Genomic DNA, 22592 nt, shown 5'->3' with positions numbered 1-22592 from the left:
AAGCAGATAGTGCTGATTCATTCAAATGCTAATCGGATAGATTTTTTTCAGAAATTAACATTTTGCAATTAGTTCACTAGCAATTTGAGACCATGACGTGTGATTAGTGTAGCAGCTCAGCAGGATCAGGTGCTAGTTTAGCAGCATGGTAGCATGGTGGTTAGCATAAATGCTTCACAGCTCCAGGGTCCCAGGTTCGATTCCCGGCTGGGTCACTGTCAGTGTGGAGTCTGCACGTCCTCCCCATGTGTGCGTGGGTTTCCTCCGGGTGCTCTGGTTTCCTCCCACAGTCCAAAGATGTGCGGGTGAGGTGGATTGGCCATGATAAATTGCCCTTAGTGTCCTAAAGAATAAGGTTAATGGGGGGGGGGGGGGGTTGTTGGGTTAAGGGCATGGGGTGAATATGTGGGTTTGAGTGGGGTGATCATTGCTCGGCACAACATCGAGGGACGAAGGGCCTGTTCTGTACTGTACTGTTCTAAATTCTAAATTCATAGACCAAGATCAAATCCAAGACTGATGTTTCTCAATGATGCTTGCCCTCTGGACAACTTTCAGAACCGTGTACAGTTTATTTGTTGTTGAGAGATGTGGACTGAAATGTTTTCCCTTACCTGCTGAATGCCATCATTTACTGGTGCCTCACACTCAGAGGGTTGAATAACAAAATGAGAGGCAAAGCGGGAGATCTTCAGAACCATGGCCAGCTCCCCATCAACCTCCACTGCTTTGTCCTTCTGTAGAAACAAAGGAAAGAGACAATGGAAAATGAGGGGTCGCAAGTAAAACTGAAAGACGGATGATCAATTTGTTGTCTTCATCTCTGTATTCGGAACCTCCTCTTTCGCGATGACCTAGCCGCATTATTTAATTTTTCTCAGTCCTGGCCCACATTGGTGCGATTGATTCTTAGCTGCCCTCCAGAATGCTCACTTAGTTGCATTGAACCGCTATTGGCTGTTCAAGAATTCAGCTCCCCACCTCTGCCCACAGTCAGGACGAATAGGGATGGATGTTGCCAACGATGCCCACATCCTGCAAATGAATTTGTCAAAAATATCGATGAGATGTACTCTCTGAAATAGGGTTTGACGATTGTGTGCTTGGGCCCCATTCTAGGCACTTGCAAAAGCCCGGGCTGACAGTTTGGTGCTGAGTGAATGCTGCACTGTCAGAGGTACTGTCTTTTGAATGACATATTAAACCTAAGTCCTCATCCACTCTCCCAGGTAACCGAAAAAAATTCCATGCTGTGGTTTTCTGTGGTTCGCTCTAACACTGACTGTAAAAAGGACTGTTTTTTTAAAATTGATTTTTATTTTTAAATTTAAAGTACCCAATTCAACAGAGGGCAGTAGAGCGGAGCTGCTGATTGATTGGCTGTTGCGGGGAAAATTTGCATCAGTGCATTGCGGTGACTGCATCCAGAACGTGTACCTGAGCAAGACACCCTCCGTGTTCAAGTGAAGGCAAGCATCCAGCAGAGGGCAGTAGAGCGGAGCTGCTGATTGACTGTTGTGGGGAAAATTTGCGGTCACTGTATCTTGAAGGTGGTTTGTGGAGGAGCTGTTGTCAAGTGACAAGGGGAGGCGGAACAGTCACAAGTCGTGGTACACATCGGTACCAATGACATAGGTAAGTGAAGGAATGGGGATTTAAATCAGGAATTTAGGGAGCTAGGGTGGGAGCTGAGAGCCAAGACAAACCATGTTGTCATCTCTGGTTTGTTGCTGGTGCCACGTGCTAGTGAGGTGAGGAACAGGGAGAGAGTGCAGATAAACATGTGGCTGCAGGGATGGTGTAGGAGGGAGGGTTTCAGGGACGTGGATAATTGGAGCACATTCTGGGGAAGGTGGGACCTGTATAGACAGGACGGTTTGCACCTGAATCAGAGGGGCACCAATATCCTGTGAGGGAAATTTGCTACGGCTCTTCGGGGGTGGTGGGGGAGGGTTTAAACTAATTTGTTAGGGGGCTGGGAAAATGAGCTGTAGTCCAGAAGCCAGTGTTGAGAGTAGTGAAGTACTGAGGAGGGTATCAAGGTCGCAGGAGTGTACCAGCAGACAGAAAGGTGGGTTGAAGTGTGTCTACTTCAATGCAAGGAGCATGCGGAATAAAGTGGGTGAACTTGGAGCGTGGATTGGTACTTGGGACTACGATGTTGTGGCCATTACGGAGACATGGTTAGAACAGGGACAGGAATGGTTGTTGGGCGTTCCAGGGTATAGATGTTTTAGTAAGAGTAGGGAAGGTGGTAAAAGAGGTGGAGGAGTAGCTTTGCTTATCAAGGATAGTTTAACGGCTGCAGAAAGGCAGTTCGAAGGGGATCTGCCTACTGAGGTGATATGGGCCGAAGTTAGAAATAGAAAAGGAGGGGTCACATTGTTAGGAGTTTTCTATAGGCCCCCAAATAGTAATAGAGATGTGGAGGAAGAAATTGCAAAATAGATCATGGATAGGTGTGGAGGTCTCAGGGTAGTTGTCATGGGTGACTTTGACTTTCCAAATATTGATTGGAACCTCTATAGGTCAAACAGTTCGGATGGGGCAGTTTTTGTACAGTGTGTGCAGGAGGGTTTGCTGACACAATATGTGGATAGGCCGACAAGAGGGAGGGGGGGGGGGGGGGGGCACATTGGATTTGGTACTTGGTAATGAACCAGGCCAAGTGTTAGATTTGTTTGTGGGAGAGCACTTTGGAGATAGTGACCGCAATTCGGTGTCTTTTACTATTGCAATGGAGAGGGATAGGGCCATATGGCAGGACAAGGTTTATAATTGGGGGAGGGGTAATTATGATGCAATTAGGCAAGAATTAGGGAGCATAAGATGGGAACAGAAACTGTCAGGGAAAGGCACAAATGAAAAGTGGAGCTTGTTCAAGGAACAAATACTACGTGTCCTTGATAGGTACCATATATACTCGCGTATCATGCGATCTCGCGTATCATGCGACCCCTAAATTTTAGACCCCAAAACATGATTTTATGCTATAACTCATGTATCATGCGAGTCACTTTTTTGAGACACCAAATGAGATACCAAATTACGCCGTTAACAACCGCCGTAAACAACCAGCTGTTTTGCGGTTTCTAATCACGGTAATAAGCAGTTAACTAACGCGTAACACATAACGGTCGAATACATTCTACCATTAGCCACTATGGAGAAAAGATCTGCCAAGAAATATACAGCCAAATTGAAGCTGCAAGTCGTTGCCGAAGCGGAACACAGCAACAACGCCAAAGCTGCAAAGCTGTTTGGTGTCGGAGAAAGCTGTGTCCGCAACTGGAGAAAACAGAAAGAGAAATTGATGGAAAGTCCTTCCTATAAATGCACTAATCGCGGGTCGAAATGTCATTGGCCGCAATTAGAAGATAACGTCTCAAAGTGGGTGTCCGAAAATCGGGAAAATGGTTGTATTATACCTCGATCTAAAATTAGACTTTATGCTTTATGCTATATTTCTTTAAGTCCATAATAATGTCCATTTGACTTTCCGTTAATGGATATGGTCTGCTTAACAGCCTAACAGCCTAATCTTGACCAGTACTTCACACCCAAAATTTTGTATCTCGCGTATCATGCAACCCCCCCAAATTCAGGTCAAAATTTAGGTCTTCAAAGGTCGCATGTTACGCGAGTATAAACGGTATGTCCCTGTCAGGCAGGGAGGAAATGGCTGTGTGAGGGAACCATGGTTCACAAAAGAGGTTGAATGTCATGTCAAAAGGAAAAAGGAAGAGTATGTAAGGATGAGAAAACAAGGTTCAGTTGGGTCGCTTTAGGGTTACAAGGTAGCAAGGAATGAGGTAAAAAAGGGCTTAGGAGAGCTAGGAGGGGCCATGAGAAGTCCTTGGCGGGTCGGATCAAGGAAAACCCCAAGGCTTTTTACTCTTTTGTGAGAAATAAAAGAATGACCAGGGTGAGGGTAGGGCCAGTCAAGGACAGTAGTGGGAACTTGTGCATGGAGTCAGAAGAAATAGGAGAGGCGTTGAATTAATACTTTTTTTCAGTGTTCACCAAGGAGAGAGGCCATGTTTTTGAGGATGAGAGTGTGATACAGGCGGGTAGGCAGGAGGAGGTAGATGTTCTGAGGAAGGATATATTAACAATTTTGAAAAACCTTAGGGTCGACAAGTTCCCTGGGCCAGATGGGATATATCCAAGGATTCTTTGGGAGGCAAGGGATGAGATTGAAGAGCCTTTGGCTTTGATCTTTGGGTCCTCACTGTCCACGGGGATAGTGCCAGAGGACTGGAGAGTGGCGAATGTTGTTCCTCTGTTCAAAAAAGGGAATAGGAATGACCCTGGTAATTATAGGCCGGTTAGTCTTACTTCGGTGGTCGGTAAGTTAATGGAAAAGGTCCTGAAGGATAGGATTTATGACCATTTGGAAAGATGTAGCTTAATCCGGGATAGTCAACATGGATTCGTGAAGGGTAAGCTTTGCCTCACAAATTTCATTGAATTCTTTGAGGCGGTAACTAAATGTGTAGATGAAGGTAGAGCAGTTAATGTCATATACATGGATTTTAGAAAGGCGTTTGATAAGGTTCCCCATGGTCGGCTCATGAACAAAGTAAGGAGGTGTGGGATAGAGGGAAATTTGGCCAATTGGATAAGTAATTGGCTATCACATAGAAGACAGAGGGTGGCGGTGGATGGAAAATTTTCAGACTGGAGACCAGTTACCAGCGGTGTACCACGGGGATCAGTGGTGGGTCCTCTGCTATTTGTGATTTTTATCAATGACTTGGAGGAGAGGACTGAAGAGTGGGTCAGTAAATTTGCTGATGACACCAAGATTGGTGGAGTAGTGGATGAGGTGGAGGGCTGTTGTAGGCTGCAAAGAGACATTGACAGGATGCAGAGCTGGGCCGTAAAATGGCAGATGGAGTTTAACCCTGATAAGTGTGAGATGATTCATTTTGGTCGGAAAAATTTGAATGCGGCTCACAGGGTCAACGGCAGGGTTCTGAGGAATGTGGAGGAACAGAGAGATTGTGGGGTTCATGTCCACAGATCTCTGAAGGATGCCACTCAAGTGGATAGAGCCGTGAAGAAGGCCTATAGTGTGTTAGCATTTATTAACAGGGGGCCTGAGTTTAAGAGCCGTGGGGTTATGCTGCAACTGTACATGACCCTGGTGAGACCACATTTGGAGTATTGTGTGCAGTTCTGGTCACCTCACTAGAGGAAGGATGTGGAAGCATTGGAAAGGGTGCAAAGGAGATTTACCAGGATGCTGCCTAGATTGCAGGATAGGTCTTATGAGGAAAGGGTGAGGGAGCTAGGGCTTTTCTCTTTGGAGCGGAGGAGGATGAGAGGCGACTTAATAGAGGTTTATAAGATGATGAGGGGGATAGATAGAGTTGTTACTGGACTAGTAAACCAGAGACCCTGGATAACGCTCTGGGGACCCAGGTTCGAATCCCAATATGCCACCACCTCCCCTGTACAAAAGCAATTAGTTGTCCAACTGCATGGAATGGTTTGTGTGTACAACGAAACACAGATTGGGCTCTTGCAAATTGACGCATATTCTCCCCCTTCTTGCAGCATGTGGTGGGAGGGAACAACAGAGAAGACAAAACAGAACAACCTTCGCCAGCCCAAACAGTCGATCTGGTGACAAAATTCCAATATCGTGTGTTGGGCCTGCTCAGATGCCCAGAGCATGTGATAAGACGAGCAGGTGGAGGGGAGACTTTTCTTTGGCCTGTGTCCATGTTGCTGGACTCACAGGACACATCATGTGTGTGTTGTACAGACGTAGGTCCCACCACATCAAATTCCAATGGGGTCTGGACGAGCGTGGGTGTGGAGAGGTTGAGTCAGCTGCCAATGATGGCCCTGCCATTTGCCAGAGGTGACGGCGATTACATCCGTACTAGTTGCCATAGGAATCTACCAGGTAGCGGCTGGGTTGTGGGACCTGCCTGTTGAACACGGTCACCTGGTCATGGCCACGTGCAGTCTGGATCCAGAAAGTTTGGCCTGGTGCTCGGGGTAAGACGGTGAGCATGTCAACGGTAATGCGCCTTGTTGCGTAGTCTGCATGGCAACAGTGTACTTTGTACATTAGATTCAAGTTTGGGCTGCAACAGAGTTTTGACAGTGGGAATCTCAGCCCTAGTGCGCCTCAAAAGGATTTGCCATGCGGACGAGGGCAGGCCCTGACGCGGAAGAGTGCGCGGGATAAAGAATGCAGCACAGTAATCAGCGTGATCCCGTGCACATTTTCTCAAGAGGTGTTTGGCTGAGCGCGTCACTCTTTCTGCTGACCCGTTTGACTGTGGGTGGAGGGGTGTTTTGGACGCCTGGTCAGCTCTCAACAGTGGCTAAGAGCCTGGACCAGAACCATAACATTTTTAAGTTTTAAGGCGGTGCGGAAAGATTGATTCATTCCATGAGTGATACCATAAGAATTCGGGCTTGGTTATTTTAGAAGCACATTTTATTAAAACAGAAGAAAAACAATATTTAAACTTTTAAACTTCAACCCTAACAATAATAGATTACAGGTAGTTTCTTTCTTAACCTTAACACATGAGTTCCCATTAAACACCACTTCAAATGAACATATTGTTCTCATTCCACTTCTTAAGCAGGCAAAGATGATCCTTGTATTTATGAAGTAATTTTCTGCTGAAAGCCAAGTTCTTTAGAACCCCTTTCAAAAGTCTGTCTCTGGGGCCGTTATTTCATGACCTCTCTCAGTGGTTTTTCAAATTCTCCTCTTCAACTGTTCAAAACAGAATTCTTTCCCTGTCTCTCAGAGCTCCACCCAGCCCCTTAGACAAAGGTTCCCTCCTGGGGAGCCTGGACTTGAACCCTTGTATGTTTGTGATTTCCCACCACCCTTTATACAAAAGAAGAGAGCCATACTATTGATATGCCACTAACCTCCCTTTGATGGACATATAGGCCATCAGGCTCTGTAATGGGCTAATGGCTGGTCAGACAGGAATGTCCCGAAGAATAACGGATCTTGAACGACTCACTCGTTCTGAACAGGGACATACTATGTATTCCCACTCATGAGTTTAAGTCTGAATGTGACAATGTAACTCAGGCCAGGTGTGGGTCTATCCCTCTGACTCCATGCTAACAGTTTTTTTTCCCTCAGGCTGTTTAACCCCGAACCAAGACAGCATAGTAGCACAGTGGTTAGCACTGTTGCTGCACAGTGCCAGGACCCAGGTTCGATTCCCGGCCTGGGTCAATCTCTGTGCAGAGTCTGCACGTTCTCCCCGTGTCTGCGTGGGTTTCCTCCGGGTGCTCCGGTTTCGTCCCACAAAAGTCCCAAAAGACGTGCTTGTTAGGTGAATTGGACATTCTGAATTCTGCCTCTGTGTACCCGAACAGGCACCTGAATGTGGCTACTAGGGGATTTTCACATTAACTTCATTGCAATGTTACATAGAACATGCAGTGCAGAAGGAGGCCATTTGGCGCATCGAGTCTGCTCCGACCCACTTAAGCCCTCACTTCCACCCTATCCCCGTGACCCAATAACCCCTCCTAACCTTTTTGGTCACTAAGGGCAATTTTAGCGTGGACAATCCAACGAACCTGCACATCTTTGGACTGCTGTTAATGTAAGCCTACTTGTATAATAAAGATTAATATTATTGAAACACCATCACATTCAAGGGTATGCAGTATCCATCATCAGTTTGTCACATTTATCACCTGTTTTGGACCCTGCTTCTTTTGCTGTCTTGTGGAGCTTGGCCAAAAATAATTGCTCACAGCTGGTGCATTTGGACAGTGCCGAACACCAGTTTTTCATGTTGACAATTGGCTAAATATTCTGGCTACACGTGTACCAGCTCTTCAGCCCCCAGATTCCAGATTCCACCATGGACGATGCTCTCTGTGAAACGTTGAGAATCCTTCATCTGTGCCTCCTGACTATCCTGTCATCACTTCCTGTATCATTATTATGGTAGGAATTGTATTGCTCTTGGAGGTCCACAGTTCCTGCAGTTTATTTCATTAAATCCTGCCGCCTTGTGAGTAGCTCTCTCCCTTGTTGGGGTTGTTATTGCTCCTCTTCGATCTCATGCAGATGATCACTGGTATGCTGGAGTTCCTGTGCTCTCTGATGCTGGGTCTCAGCTTTCTTCCGAATCTGCCTTTCCAGACTGGCTTTCTCTTCTGTGTAACCATCACTGATGCCTCCTGCTGGATGAAGTTCCCATGCTTGCTGCTTCCTAGAATTCAGTTCCCCATTCACTGTGTCAAGGAGTTCGACTTTGCGTTTACATAAACCGCCATCTCCGTTTGTGCCTGTGCTGTTGATAGTGGATTGAGCTTGCATGGGTGTTGTTTAATGGGAACATCATTTCCGATAGCTACATCCTGCGTAATTACTTTTATACGTCCCAAGTTATTCCCCTCACACAGCTCAATGTGACTGTAATTACCCTTTCAGGTCATTTTGATTTTCCTCTGGAAGGTAACTCAATAATTTATCCCAATCTTTGAATGCTTCCTCACTGTCCAATTTAATTTGAGGAATGCCAAATTCAGAACTGCCCGGATTTATCTCTTCCCCCTTAGTCACAACAACTAGTGGATTGGGCAGCACGGTAGCATGGTGGTTAGCATAAATGCTTCACAGCTCCAGGGTCCCAGGTTCGATTCCCGGCTGGGTCACTGTCTGTGCGGAGTCTGCACGTCCTCCCCGTGTGTGCGTGGGTTTCCTCCGGGTGCTCCGGTTTCCTCCCACAGTCCAAAGATGTGCGGGTTAGGTGGATTGGCCATGCTAAATTGCCCGTAGTGTCCTAAAAGAAAGTAAGGTTAAGGGGGGGATTGTTGGGTTACGGGTATAGGGTGGATACGTGGGTTTGAGTAGGGTGATCATTGCTCGGCACAACATCGAGGGCCGAAGGGCCTGTTCTGTGCTGTACTGTTCTATGTTCTATGTTCTAACTGACACTTCCTCCTTCCTTCCTTCTTTATCAAAATACATCTTGAGCAGTTTAATATGACACACTCTGGTTTAGCACACTGGGCTAAACAGCTGGCTTGTAATGCAGAACAATGCCATTCGTGCGGGTTCAATTCCCGTACCAGCCTCCCCAAACAGGCGCCGGAATGTGGCGACTAGGGGCTTTTCACAGAAACTTCATTAAAGCCTACTTGTGACAATAAGCTATTATTATTTCTGTCTGGCGTTCTTATCAAATAATTCACCTCAGTCAGTTTCCTTTCGATCTGATAAGGTCCAATAAATCTTGCTTTTAATGGTTCCTCGAATGTGCAAATGGGGGAATAGGTATTGAAGGTGCTAGTTTGATTATCGCCTTATGTTTCCCTAGTCCCTAGCTGGTTTAGCTCAGTGGGCTAGACAGCTAGTTTGTGATGCAGAACAAGGCAGCAGTGCGGGTTCAATTCCCGTACCAGCTTACCCGAACAGGTGCCGGAATGTGGTGACTCAGGGCTTTTCACAGTAACTTAATTGCAGTGTAAATGTAAGCCTACTTGTGACAATACAGATTATTTATATACTTTTATTTATATTATCTGACATCTGTGACATCTTTATGCATTCAAGGCCAATAAAAATGTCTTTGTGTTTTTGCTTTAGTATTCCTCACCACTAAATGACCACCTATTGGAACCTAATATGATACCCGCAGAACCTCCTATCGATAACCCACGGGTAATCAGGTCAGTCCATAAGAAGGTTGTTTAGGAGGCCGCTGCTACCAGACTCCTAAACGATCCTCTTATGGACTGACCTGATAATACTACACTCCTGTGTGCTTCACCCGATGCCGGTCTCTATGTATTTACATTGTGGACCTTGTGTTGCCTTAATAATAATAAAATAATCGCTTATTGTCATAAGTAGGCTTCAATGAGGTTTCTGTGAAAAGCCCCTAGTTGCCACATTCTGACGCCTGTTCGGGGAGGCTGGTACGGGAATTGAACCCACGCTGCTGGCCTTGTTCTCCTTTACAAGTCAGCTCTTTAGCCCACTGTGCTCAACCAGCTCCTATGTCTTTTCTTTTTATTATGTATTTTTTTTCTTTTCTTTTCTTTTCATGTATTAAATGATCTGATTAAGCTGCTCGCAGAAAAATACTTTTCACTGTACCTCGGTACATGTGACAATAAATAAATCCAATCCAATACCACTTGATGTATCTTTGCCCATTTCACATCTGCTTCAATATGCAAAGGCCTCCATTTTCTCATTAATACATTATTTCTAATGTCATAATATTCTGGTGTAACATTCGCTTCATCCACCAATCCACCACTTGCTCTGGTTCTTTACTACCCATCTGATCAAACATTGTTCCTGACAATTCATCCGTCACCTGCTCTTTGTCTTGATCAATCATCTGATCAAACATGGTTTCTGACAATTGAATCTCAGCCTATCTATCGGCATTCCTCCAGTTCTTTACCTCCTGTGTCAGTCTGTGGCTTTGTGATTGGGTTACCTCACAATCAGGAAACACTTCCGGATATACTCCTTGCAACATCTCAGTTCTTTCACTTTCCATTGGCTTTTCAACCACAGTAGGCTGCACTCCCACCTGTGATCTGCTATATCATTACCCAGTATAAACTGTACCCCTGGCAATGGTATTACTTCTATTATTCCTACTACCACTTCACCACTTTTCAGCGGGCAGTCTAACCAGAGTGACACACTGCTTCTCACACTGCCTTTAACCCTGCTGAGTTCAGGGTTAAAGGCAGGATTCTTGGCAGTGTGGAGGAACAGAGGGATCTTGGCGTCCACGTACATAGACCCCTCAAAATTGCCACCCAGGCTGATAGGGTTGTTAAGAAGGCGTATGGTGTGTTGGCTTTCATTAACAGGGGGATTGAGTTTAAGAGCCGCGAGGTTTTGCTGCAGCTTTATAAAACCCTAGTTAGACCACACTTGGAATATTGTGTCCAGTTCTGGTCGCCTCATTATAGGAAGGATGTGGATGCTTTGGAAAGGGTACAGAAGAGATTTACCAGGATTCTGCCTGGACTGGAGGACATATCTTATGAAGAAAGATTGAGGGAGCTAGGGCTTTTCTCACTGGAGCAAAGAAGGAAGAGAGGTGACTTGATCGAAGGTGATGAGAGGCATGGATAGAATGAATAGCCAGAGACTTTTCCCCAGGACAGAAATGGCTGTCATGAGGGGAAATCGTTTTAAGGTGATTGGAGGAAGGTATAGGGGAGATGTCAGAGGCAGGTTCTTTACACAGAGAGTGGTGGGTGTATGGAATGCACTGCCAGCAGAGGTGGTGGAGTCAGAGTCATTAGGGATATTTAAGCGACTCTTGGACAGACACATGGACAGCGGTAAATTGATGGGGTGCAGGTTAGATTGATCTTAGATTAGGATAAATGGTCGGCACAACATCGTGGGCCGAAGGGCCTGTACTGTGCTGTACTGTTCTATGTTCTCTCACTATTAATCCCACATCTTACCTTTTCCAACAATGTGCCTTCTAAACCTCTTATCTCCTTATCTATCACCATTAAAAATTGAGTTGCTTCTGTATCCCTTAAGATCTTAATTGCCTTCCCTACTCCACTGTATACACAAGTAAACTTTACCCACACAAAAAGAAGTTAAAATTGATAGACACGAGCAGATCTTTCATACTGTTCAGTAATGAAGATGAACTGCAATGTACATAAAACTGAAAATGCCAATAGAAATATATATTTTTTAACAATTGATTAAAAGTTTTGATATCTGCTTATCCACCAGCCTCTGAAAAGTTTGCACACTCTGTGGCATCTCTTCCACAGGGAAAATATGTTTTTCTGCCACTTTAATCAACTCCATTGACTTATTGTGTTTTACCCAGTCTTTCTTCCCAGTACTTTCTTTAAGCCACTAACACTGCAACTTCACATGACCAACTTTATTACAATGAAAACACTTGAGTTCTCGATCTCTCTACCACTATCATTTGTTTCCTTTTTACTCTGAGGCACACCCCCCTCAACATCACCAACTACACCTCCTTTGCATGGACCCCCTGTGAACTTCTCATGTCCCCAGTTTCTATCCTTCGCAGATTGAAATTTATGTTGCACACCAAACTTTGCTTTATGAACCAAATTAAAGTGTCAGCCATTTTTGCGGCCTGTCTCACTGTTTTAACTCTCTGCTCTTCCATATGAGTTCTGACTACTGTTGGATGCGAATCTTCAAATTCCTCCAAAATAATTATCTCCCGAAGCATCGCTTACATTTTGTTTATCTTTAGTGCTCTTGTCCACTTATTAAAATTAGCTTGTGAAATGAAATGAAATGAAAATTGCTTATTGTCACGAGTAGGCTTCAATAAAGTTACTGAAAAGCCCCTAGTCGCCAAATTCCTGTGCCTGTTCGGGGAGGCTGTTACGGGAATGTTTAATTCTTGTTTAATTCTTTCAAATGCTAGGTAGGGCTGACCTGGCTAGATTTCTAAACTTCTGTCGGTAGATTTCTAGCACAAGTCCGTAGGCACTCAGTATGACTTTCTTCACCACATCATAATCTCCAGGCACCTCCTCTGATTGTGATCCAAACAGATTGCTAGCTCTACCTACCATATTTGTTTGAACCAACACCACCCACATGGTCTTTGGCCAATTCAATTATTTAGCTACTTTCTCAAAGTATATAAAATATGCTTCCACATCTTTCTCATCAAATTTCGGCAAGGCCCGCTTGCATATATTTAAACATGTACTGAACTTTAGACTAGGGGTATTTCTTCTTCCCCTAAAACTTCCTTAGCTTCTGCCTTTCCACCTCCAGCACTTTACTTTGTTTCTCTTCTTGCAGTGCCAGTTCAGAATTTAACATTCTCTCCCTTCTCTCTCCTTTGCTATTTTTTCCGTTTCCATTTCACTTTGAGAAACCCTCTCTTTTTCTCTGGCTTCTGCCAGTGCCAATCTCTCTCTCTCTCATTTCCTTTATCCCTTTCTTCATTTGCCATCTCCATTTCTCTCAGTTCTTGCTGCATTTCCAATTCTTTCATTTTTAATTGGATTTGAGCAAATTCTTCTTTTTTAAAAAAATCTTTTGTTTCGCCATATTTTCATCATTTTCACCAGACAAACAGAAAGAAAAGAAAAAAAAACCCAGAGAAACAACAACGAATCGACCCACCAATATTCAACCAAACACAAAAAGCAAACAACGAACCAAACCCCCACTCCCTCCCACCCCCACTTAATTATGTGTCATGTCACTGAACTGGTTCACCAGTTCCTTATAAAAACATGTCACGCACAAATGCAGCTCCGCTTCAGACGGCTCCTGGAACAGGTGATATAGGAGTCAGAGGAGGTACAGGAGAAATTCCATCTGCACCTAACCAAATCACACAACCTCTGCCTCTGGTCAACCGTTACCTGAGACCTCTGGGGAAGAAAACTAGGCCTAAAGGTGAAGCAAGAGAATGACAAAGTCTCAATGGGCGTGATTAGGGGTGCAGGTGGTGTAAGATTGGTGGGGGGTCCAACAGCAACCAACTCCCGAAAGTTAATGATAAACAAACCCCAATAATTGTAGAACCCCTTCTTCACCCCCCCCAACTCAAACTTCATCTTCCAGCAGACCCCCCCCCCCCTCCCCCGCCACGTCGAGGCACAGGGCGGAGAAGCTGACCTCCATCCCAACAGGACCCGCCTACAAGCAATCAGTGAGGCGAAGACTACAACGTCTGCCCCCGTGCCCGCCTGCAACACGGGCTGATCCGACACCCCGAAGATGGCCTCACGGGGAGCTGGCTCCAAGGCCATATGCAGCACCCCTGTGAGGTGATGTTAAATACCTCCCTCCAAGACCTTTCCAGCTTTGGGCAGGACCAAAGCATACGCATATAATTTGTGTGGTTCCTCCCACACCACTCGCAGACATCCTCAACCCCCTCAAAGAGCCGGCTCATCCTTGCTTTTGCGAGGTGTGCCCTTTACTTGACCTTCAATTGTATCAGCCCCGTCCGCGCACATGAGGTTGAGGCAGTCACTGTTCATAGCACCTCACACCACAGACCCTCTTCCATCGCCTCCCCCATTTTAACTGCCCGCATCCGAGCCACCAATGACTGAGGGAGATTGTCCCACCTTGCCAAATCGGCCTTCATCTGCCCCACCAAACTAGTAAAATTATACGTTGGAGACCCCCCGCCAATCTTACACCACCTGCACCCCTAATCACGCCCATTGAGACTTTGTCATCCTCTTGCTTCACCTTTAGGCCTAGTTTTTTTTCCCAGAGGTCTCAGGTAACGGTTGACCAGAGGCAGAGGTTGTGTGATTTGGTTAGCGTGCAGAGGGAATTTCTCCTGTACCTCCTCTGACTCATATATAACCTGTTCCAGGAGCCGTCTGAAGCGGAGCTGCATTTGTGCGTGACATGTTTTTGCAAGGAACTGGTAAACCAGTTCAGTGACATGACACATAATATTTACAGCACAGAAATTAGGCCACTTAACCCAACAGGTTCATGCCAGTCCAAACGAGCCTCCCCTCACCTGTCTTTACGTAACGTCGTGCCTCTATTCCTTCTTCCCCCCCCCTCCCCCCATCAGCGCCTCGTTTCGGGTTCGATTCCCGGCTTGGGTCATGTCTGTGCGGAGTCTTCACTTTCTCCCCGTGTCTGCATGGGTTTCCTCCGGGTGCTCCGGTTTCCTCAGCACAAGTCCCGAAAGACGTGTTTGTGAGGTGAATTGGACATTCTGAATTCTCCCTCTGTGTACCCGAACAGGCGCCGGAGTGTGGCGACTAGGGGATTTTCCCATTAACTGTCAGCACATGAAAGGGAAAGGAATAGAAAGAGATGTAAATTGTCTACATAGGAGGCTCATGTGGAAGATAAACACCGACACCCAGCTGCAGGGGCTGAACGGGCCGTTTCTGTGCTGTGGGATTCCATATATGACCAAAGCCCGAATTCAGCAAAGGCAGGAAGACATGAGACCGACAATCAGTAAAGAGAATTGGAGGCATCCATGTCCAAGTTTACTCTTGCCCACCACCTGCTGGCCAGCTGAAGCACAGCACAGGCTTGGGGAATAAGACCATAAGACGTAGGAGGAGAATTAGGCCACTCGGCCCGTCAAGTCTGCTCCACCATTTAATCATGGCTGATATTTTTCTCATCTCCATTCTCCTGCCTTCTCCCCATAACCCCTGATCCCCTTATTAATCCAGAACCTATCTATCGCTGTCTTTTTTTAAAATATAATTTTTATTTGAATTTTTTACAGGAAATATAAAACATAACGCCAAACAATGAAATGCAACAAAATAACCCATAATAACTGTACCACCCCCAGACTCAGTGATTTGGCCTCCGCAGCCTTCTGCGGCAAAGAGTTCCACAGATTCACCACCCTCTTGCTGAAGAAATCCCTCCTCACCTGTTTTATAGGGTCGTCCCTTTTGCTGAGATTGTGTCCTCTGCTTCTAGTTTTTCCCACAAGTGGAAATATTCTCTCCACATCCACTCTATCTAGGCCTTGCAGTATCCTGCAAGTTTCAATAAGATCCCCCCTCATCCTTCTAAACTCCAATGAGTACAGACCAGAATCCTCAACCGTTTCTCATACGGCAAGCTCCTCATTCTTGTGAACCTCCTCTGGACCCTTTCCAAGGCCAGCACATCCGTCCTTAGATAGGGGGCCCAAAACTGCTCACAATATTCCAAATGTGGTCTGACCAGAGTCTTATACAGCCTCAGAAGTATATCCCTGGTCTTGTATTCTTGCCCTCTCAACATCGGGCAGCAGGGTAGCACAGTGGTTAGCATTGTGGCGTCACAGCGCCAGGATCCCAGTTTCAATTCCCGGCTTGGGTCACTGTCTGTGCGGAGTCTGCACGTTCTCCCCGTGTCTGCGTGGGTTTCCTCCGGGTGCTCCAGTTTCCTCCCACAGACCAAAGATGTGCAGGTTAGATGAATAGGCCATGCTAAATTGCCCTTAGTGTCCAAAAAAAAAGTTAGGAGGGGTTATTGGGGGAAAGGAATCGGGTTGAAGTGAGGGCTTAAGTGGGTCGGTGCAGACTCAATGGGCCGAATGGCTTCCTTCTGCACATAGTTCTATGTTCTATGAATGCTGACATTGCATTTGCCTTCCTAACTGCCGACTGAACCTGCACATTAACCTTAAGAGAATCGTGAACAAGGACTCCCACGTCCCTTTGTGCTTCTGATTTCATAAGCATCTCCCCATTTAGAAACTAGAATGAATTGGCTAACTATGAATCTCTGTGTCCATGCCAAGCCAGGAGCCATCAAGCTGTGAGGAGCAAAAGAACAGGGCGCAACCTCACAAAGAAATACCTCAAGAAACTAAACAATCCCTGAAAACCTGTTTCTTTGAAAGAGTCCAGGCCTGACCGTCGTGTGACAGTCGACCTTGATTAGGGCAAAGTGTGGGGGGATGGAAATAGCTTTGTACGGTGGAAGTAGTTTTGTATGGAGCAATCTGGGGCAACTTGGCGCATCTCAGTCAGCAGGCAATGGGCTCCAGTCTTACAGCAGAAGGAGTGGTAGTTTGAAGGCCAGAGCCTGTCCATGGTGCCTGCTGTGACCCAACGGGCAGCACAGTCACCTCTCAACCAGATCCTTGCGGGTTCACAGACCCACTCCTGGAGTCCTGAGCACAAAACCCAACGCTGACTTTGTGGTACTGCCATGTTTACCCAAGGGACGGCAGCTCCGGCAGTCACACTGGATCCACGTGCTCAAATCCCGGGACCGGGTCATAAAATCACAGCCTTCTGACCCAGAGAGAGTATACTCATCGGAACAGGATTGGCCAAGGATGTGCATATAGAAGGGCAAGGTCTGCCTGCTCCAAGGATATATCGCCGAGGTGGATGATACGGAGATGTTGAGTGAAACCATTGCTAAGGGGTGCTCCATAAGACATAGAAGCAGAATTAGGCCACTCGGCCCATTGAGTCTGTTCCGCCATTCAATTATTAATCCAACTATTAATATACAAGAACGAGGGAAATGCAGGAAGGACAGCCCCCCTGAGGAAAGAGTGGATGAGTACAGTGTGGCTGACTGATGGATTAGGTGGGCCACAGAGGATGTGTCTGAGTGCTGGAAAGGGATATCCTGATTGGAGCTGCATATTATTATTATGTGTCATGCACAGCATTCCTGTAATGGTTGGAGGATGGGAGAGATGGAAGGATGAGGTCAAATCAATGTCTGGACGGGGGAAAGATCACTCACCCACAGATTATCTAAACAATCTAACTCAACGTCCATTCTGAGCTTTGATATATTTCCAGCTGCTGTGAGATAACGGAATTTACATTATACAAATCTGTGCTTTCATTGAAGCCATCTTACCTGGAAAGTGTGACTGGAATCAAACATCAGCTCGTCCTGGTGATCCGTCACTGTCCCTCTGTACGTGACACAGGCTTTCTTGGTTTCCCCATCAAATGGCAGTTTGAAAAAGCGGTAAGTTCCTGATGCGTACTTCACAACTCCTGGGAAAAGTATCGTCAAAGGACAATCCAATGCAATAGGTAAGATTTCCAGAGAACAATGTGTGGTATTCTCGTAACTATCAGCATTGCCAAGGTTAATGTAATGTCGAGAGTAGCCAGTAGAGGGAACTACAGTTACAACTATATAAGGCAGTGATGCTAGACCCTAGGGGAGAAGTGTATGCAGGAGTTAACGAGTAAAGGTCGGAAGAGCAGATAAGCTATTTTGTGGTCTTTGTTGACACTACGCCAACCATCCTGAAATAAGCAACACAAAGAACACCACACAATGGAGGGCTGAGAGCATTGGAGTGTAATAGAAAACTGAGAGCGTTACTGACATATTGGCAGCTAGTTCCTCACAGAGTAATAGCAGAGTAACCATAACATAGACACTTACCAGTCTTTTGGAGAAGTTCATCCTTGTGGATTTTGATGTGGCTGGCCGTAACGAGATACGGTGTGCTAAAACCACACTCCTTCACCAGACCGATTAAATCTTTCCAGTAGAGAGCGCCTGCCAGCCCCTCTCCTGTCCACAACAAGATAGTGTCCTTGAGAACTGTCAGCCCAGTCTCATGTCCCTCAGCCAGGGCCACAGTTTCTGGAGTAAGGATTCTTGCAACATAACCGTTTGTTAGAATTCTTCCCTCACCCTCCAGTTTGACAAATGTATACCTCTAATTTGTAGAAGTGTGATCCGATATCAGGCAACGTGGGAACTGAGTGCAAATGAGAACCGACAATCTCCTCAACCAACGAGATAAGCATTAAGGACAAAAATAAAGAATGGCTGAAAAGGAAATCAGGTGAATTTCAGTCGAGTTGGGGAAAGGGAAATATAGGGTGTAATTTAGTGGTGCCCCCTGGAACAGTGGAAGTGCCGGGAGAATCAGGCAGGAATCCCCACATGTCTAATTCCTCATGGCATTAAAATGGTCTTGCTTTCAGGGGAGGAGGTGGGCAGAGCATGACTCGTTAATCCACTACTGATGGGATGTCAATGGGACTCAGTAACTAGCCAACTGAGAGAAAATATCCCTGAGCTGGGATTTAATGGCTCAGGACTTCAATGGGACTCGTATGAGGTTCCGAATGATGCCCAGGAAACCCCAGTGGTCTTCTGGGGGCGCTGGGGTGTGCGTGGAAGGGTGCTGGTTCACAGGTTTGCTGTGCCCAATTCAGAGCTCCAGCAGTGGGAGGGGGGGGGGGGGGGGGGGGGGGGGGGACTGCTGAGAGCCACCTTTGCCCTTGCATCGAAGCCCCCTCTTCCCCCTCACTGCGACCAGCATCCTGCCCAGGAGTCTGGAAGCCCGTTGGTACTAGAGAGCAGGTGACCTCTAAAGATCGGCAGCTCTCAAAGGATTCCAACCCGACTGTGGGAATGGATCAAGTGGGACGCCTGCTGCTGTCCAGGTAAGTGCCCGATTGCACTGAAATAGTGTAGGACCTCCTGGTGAAAAGCCACACAGCTTTCCCAATCACCATCACCCCATCACCAACACTAAACTCCACCAAAAGAGATGGGAAGGAAAAGTTAAGAAAAAAATTAAAAAGTTTCAGATTTTAAATATCTCAAGCAACACTATACTACCTGCAGGAATGAGACTGCAGGATCAGTTGTTCCGCATTATAGGACGGATGTGGAAGCATTGGAAAGGGTGCAGAGGAGATTTACCAGGATGTTTCCTGGTATGGAGGGAAGATCTTATGAGGAAAGGCTGAGGGACTTGAGGCTGTTTTCGTTAGAGAAAAGGTTAAGAGGTGACTTAATTGAGGCATACAAAATGATCAGAGGATTAGATAGGGTGGACAGTGAGAATCTTTTTCCTCGGATGGTGATGTCTAGCACGAGGGGACATAGCTTTAAATTGAGGGGAGATAGATATAGGACAGATGTCAGAGGTAGGTTCTTTACTCAGACAATAGTAAGGGCGTGGAATGCCCTGCCTGCAACAGTAGTGGACTCGCCAACATTAAGGGCATTTAAATGGTCATTGGATAAACATATGGATGGTAATGGAATAGTGTAGATGGGCTTTAGAGCGGTTTCACAGGTCGGCGCAACATCGAGGGCCGAAGGGCCTGTACTGCGCTGTAATGTTCTATGTTCCCTTTCTGAGCTGAAGAGGTTGATTGGCATTGCAGGAACATAGGGCAGCACGGTAGCATTGTGGATAGCACAATCGCTTCACAGCTCCAGGGTCCCAGGTTCGATTCCGGCTTGGGTCACTGTCTGTGCGGAGTCTGCACATCCTCCCTGTGTGTGCGTGGGTTTCCTCCGGGTGCTCCGGTTTCCTCCCACAGTCCAAAGATGTGCAGGTTAGGTGGATTGGACATGATAAATTGCCCTTAGTGTCCAAAATTGCCCTTAGTGTCGGGTGGGGTTACTGGGTTATGGGGATAGGGTGTAGGTGTTAACCTTGGGTAGGGTACCCTTTCCAGGAGCCGGTGCAGACTCGATGGGCCGAATGGCCTCCTTCTGCACTGTAAATTCTATGATAAAAGGGTCCTTCCGCTGTTAAATAGCGGCCCTATCTTTCTGTGACGTGTTCAATGGACAATCGCCTTGTAAGTGCAGCGGTTTCCTGACACTCTCCTGGCGCAGAGGAGCAAATTATCCAGCAAATTCTGGTGATTTGTAACTCACAGCTTATCTCACCCCTGCCCACAATACTGGAGACGTTAAGAATGGAAAATGCCATTAAACTCTCCATCACCTTTCCAGCAAGCTCTGAACCTCGTAGAGCTATGGGCAATGGTGATAGGAAATAGCCAATTAAAGTTGTCTCCTCTTTACACTGCATATGTTGCTGGGGTTAGGAGTCAGTATTGCCTGAGGATCAGTCTAACAAGCGACTCAGCCGTGTGAGCTGTACAGTGCATTGCACCTTGAGGTGAAAGTGATCTAGATAGAGAAAAAACAGTTACCCCAAAGCATTGAATCCTCCTTCAGCTTTTCATCCAGGGTTTCACTGGCATAGATGTCGCTGAAATACATCTCTCCACCTTCCTGCAACAGACATGATAATCCTAAATAATTATTCTTTGCAGGTATCTCCTCCTCTTTGTTCAATTATAATTTCACAAGAACTGGCAGTGTGAGAAGCAGGTAAATATTCATTCATTTAGCTTTGTGTTCATTCATTTCTGGCTTGATAAAAATATAAATATTTACGGGGCATGGGTGTCGCTGGTAAACCAGCGTTAAATTGCTCCTTGCCAACTTCTTGAACGGCTGCACGCTGTGTAGTAAATAGAGAAAATTCTGGAAAGATCTGGAAACATGTGCGGAGGGAGAAACAGTTTGAGTCCCTACGAATTTTCTTCAGAGCTAAAGAGAGGGTGAAATGTGATGGATTTTATATTGTTTAAGAGAGGCTGGAGGAGGTGGAGTGAAATAGAAGGTCAAAGATAGGTGTGGGCACAGGAGTCACCTGGCAATGATGTAGCCATCTGGGATGGACATGTCCCGATTTCAAAATGGACACTTTGCAAAGAATGCAGGGAAAATAGACAATACTGAGAAAGCAAGCAGGTGTAAGGTTTGTCAGTTGATTGGAGTTTGCAGCTCCCAGATAAGACCGATACTGCAAAGCCATTACCATACTAATGAGCGTTCTCCGGGGACAAAAAGGTAACATTTAAGTAAATGATACCAAGGCAGACACCCAGGCGCCAGAGGAGACTAGAACAAAGCAGGCCAACGGCCACCTAGGACCCGCCCAGCAATCAGGTCACCCACCCCTTTATTGGAGGAAATCGATAGGAACGATCAAGAAACGGCCCAATTAATTGGAGCCAAGTTCAAGGCCCGCTCAAAAGCGCGCGAAGCCCCTTTTGAGTGTAAGAAGGATCCCCCAAGAGAAACTCGCTATCTTGGCCTTGGCTCTCAGCGAGGAGAGACCTGCCGAGCAGCTGCACCAGAACAAGTAAATCCAAAGTCAACGCACGCTACGAGATAGACGCTCTTATCTGCTATTCCGTACCAGCTCAACCCCAGCAGCCTCAGAACCGGACAACGGCCATTGTTCCTCTGACTGAGCGGGCGCCCAAAGTTAAGTATAGGCTTTAGTAGTAGTGATAGTTCAGTTGGTAGAGTTTGTGCATGAGTATAATTGACTGTGTGTGTCAATAAATGAGCATTGATTTCGAACTTACTAACTGGTGTATCGAGTCTTTGATCAGTATTCGGTTTTGAACCTTGTGGCGGTATCGAAAGATACCTGGCGACTCTTGAGCAAACGTAATTAGGATTAAGGACGGCGACCATATTAACCTCCATAAACAGAACCAATTAAAGAGAGAACACAACGAGCAACAATGATGTCATGGAACACAAGACAAAGGAAGTGTTAATGGTCGTGTTAAAGACTAAAGAAGGTACTGAAGGTGGCATACAGCTCAGACAGAAGAATGAGTTAATAGCAGAACAGGAGTCAGTGCTCAGCGAAAGCAAAGAACAAGTGACAGATGGCCGAGTGGAGTGGTGGATATGGGGAGAAAAATGGATTTAAATAAGGGGCAGGATGGAGGAGAGGTTTCACAGTCTGAAGTTGTTAAACTCAATATTAAGACCAGAAGGCTGTGAAGTGCCCAATTGGAAGATGAGGTGCTGCTCCTCCAGTTTGCGTTGGGCTTCACAGCTGCATTGTTGCAGTGAACTCTGACCTTCTTTACTTCGACCAGCTGTTCCAACCCCTCATAATCCATCGCATGGCTCCATCTCTTTAGTTCTGAAGAAGAGGCGTAAGGATTTGAAATGTTAACTCTGGTCCTCTCTCCTCAGATGCTGCTGGACCTGCTGAGTTCTTTCCCCCCCCCCCCCCCACCCCCCCCTCCCCCACCCCCCAGCACTTTCTGTTTTTATTTCAGATTTCCAGCATCTGCAGTATTTTGCTTTAATTATAATCTGGGTTGTGTTGGTACATCCACAGGGAGTTCCAAGATAGGGGATAATGGTGGCATAGTGTCAATGGAGTGAGACTGGCGTCAGAAGACTGGTGACCCAGAGCCCCAGCCTAATGGTCTGGGGAAGCTGGTTCAAATCTCGCCACGGCAGCTGGTGGAATGAATAAATCTGGGATTAAAGGCTCGTCTCAGCG

General features: G+C 46.3%; 1 protein-coding gene across 1 annotated transcript in view; it reads right to left on the bottom strand.

The window, feature by feature from the left end:
* zgc:153372 (uncharacterized protein LOC767695 homolog) overlaps positions 1-22592 on the bottom strand; it is a 57138-nt gene that overhangs the window by 2863 nt on the left and 31683 nt on the right. Inside the window, exons 6-9 of the mRNA XM_038801373.1 lie at positions 20419-20500; positions 17888-18019; positions 17345-17487; positions 615-737 (exon numbers count right to left, since the gene is read on the bottom strand). Coding sequence (XP_038657301.1) covers positions 615-737; positions 17345-17487; positions 17888-18019; positions 20419-20500 — 480 coding nt within the window. The remainder of the gene's footprint in view (positions 1-614; positions 738-17344; positions 17488-17887; positions 18020-20418; positions 20501-22592) is intronic.

This window comes from Scyliorhinus canicula, chromosome 7 (genome assembly GCF_902713615.1).
Source record: "Scyliorhinus canicula chromosome 7, sScyCan1.1, whole genome shotgun sequence".
Lineage (NCBI taxonomy): Eukaryota > Metazoa > Chordata > Chondrichthyes > Carcharhiniformes > Scyliorhinidae > Scyliorhinus > Scyliorhinus canicula.
This window is presented reverse-complemented; position numbering and strand designations above follow the sequence as displayed.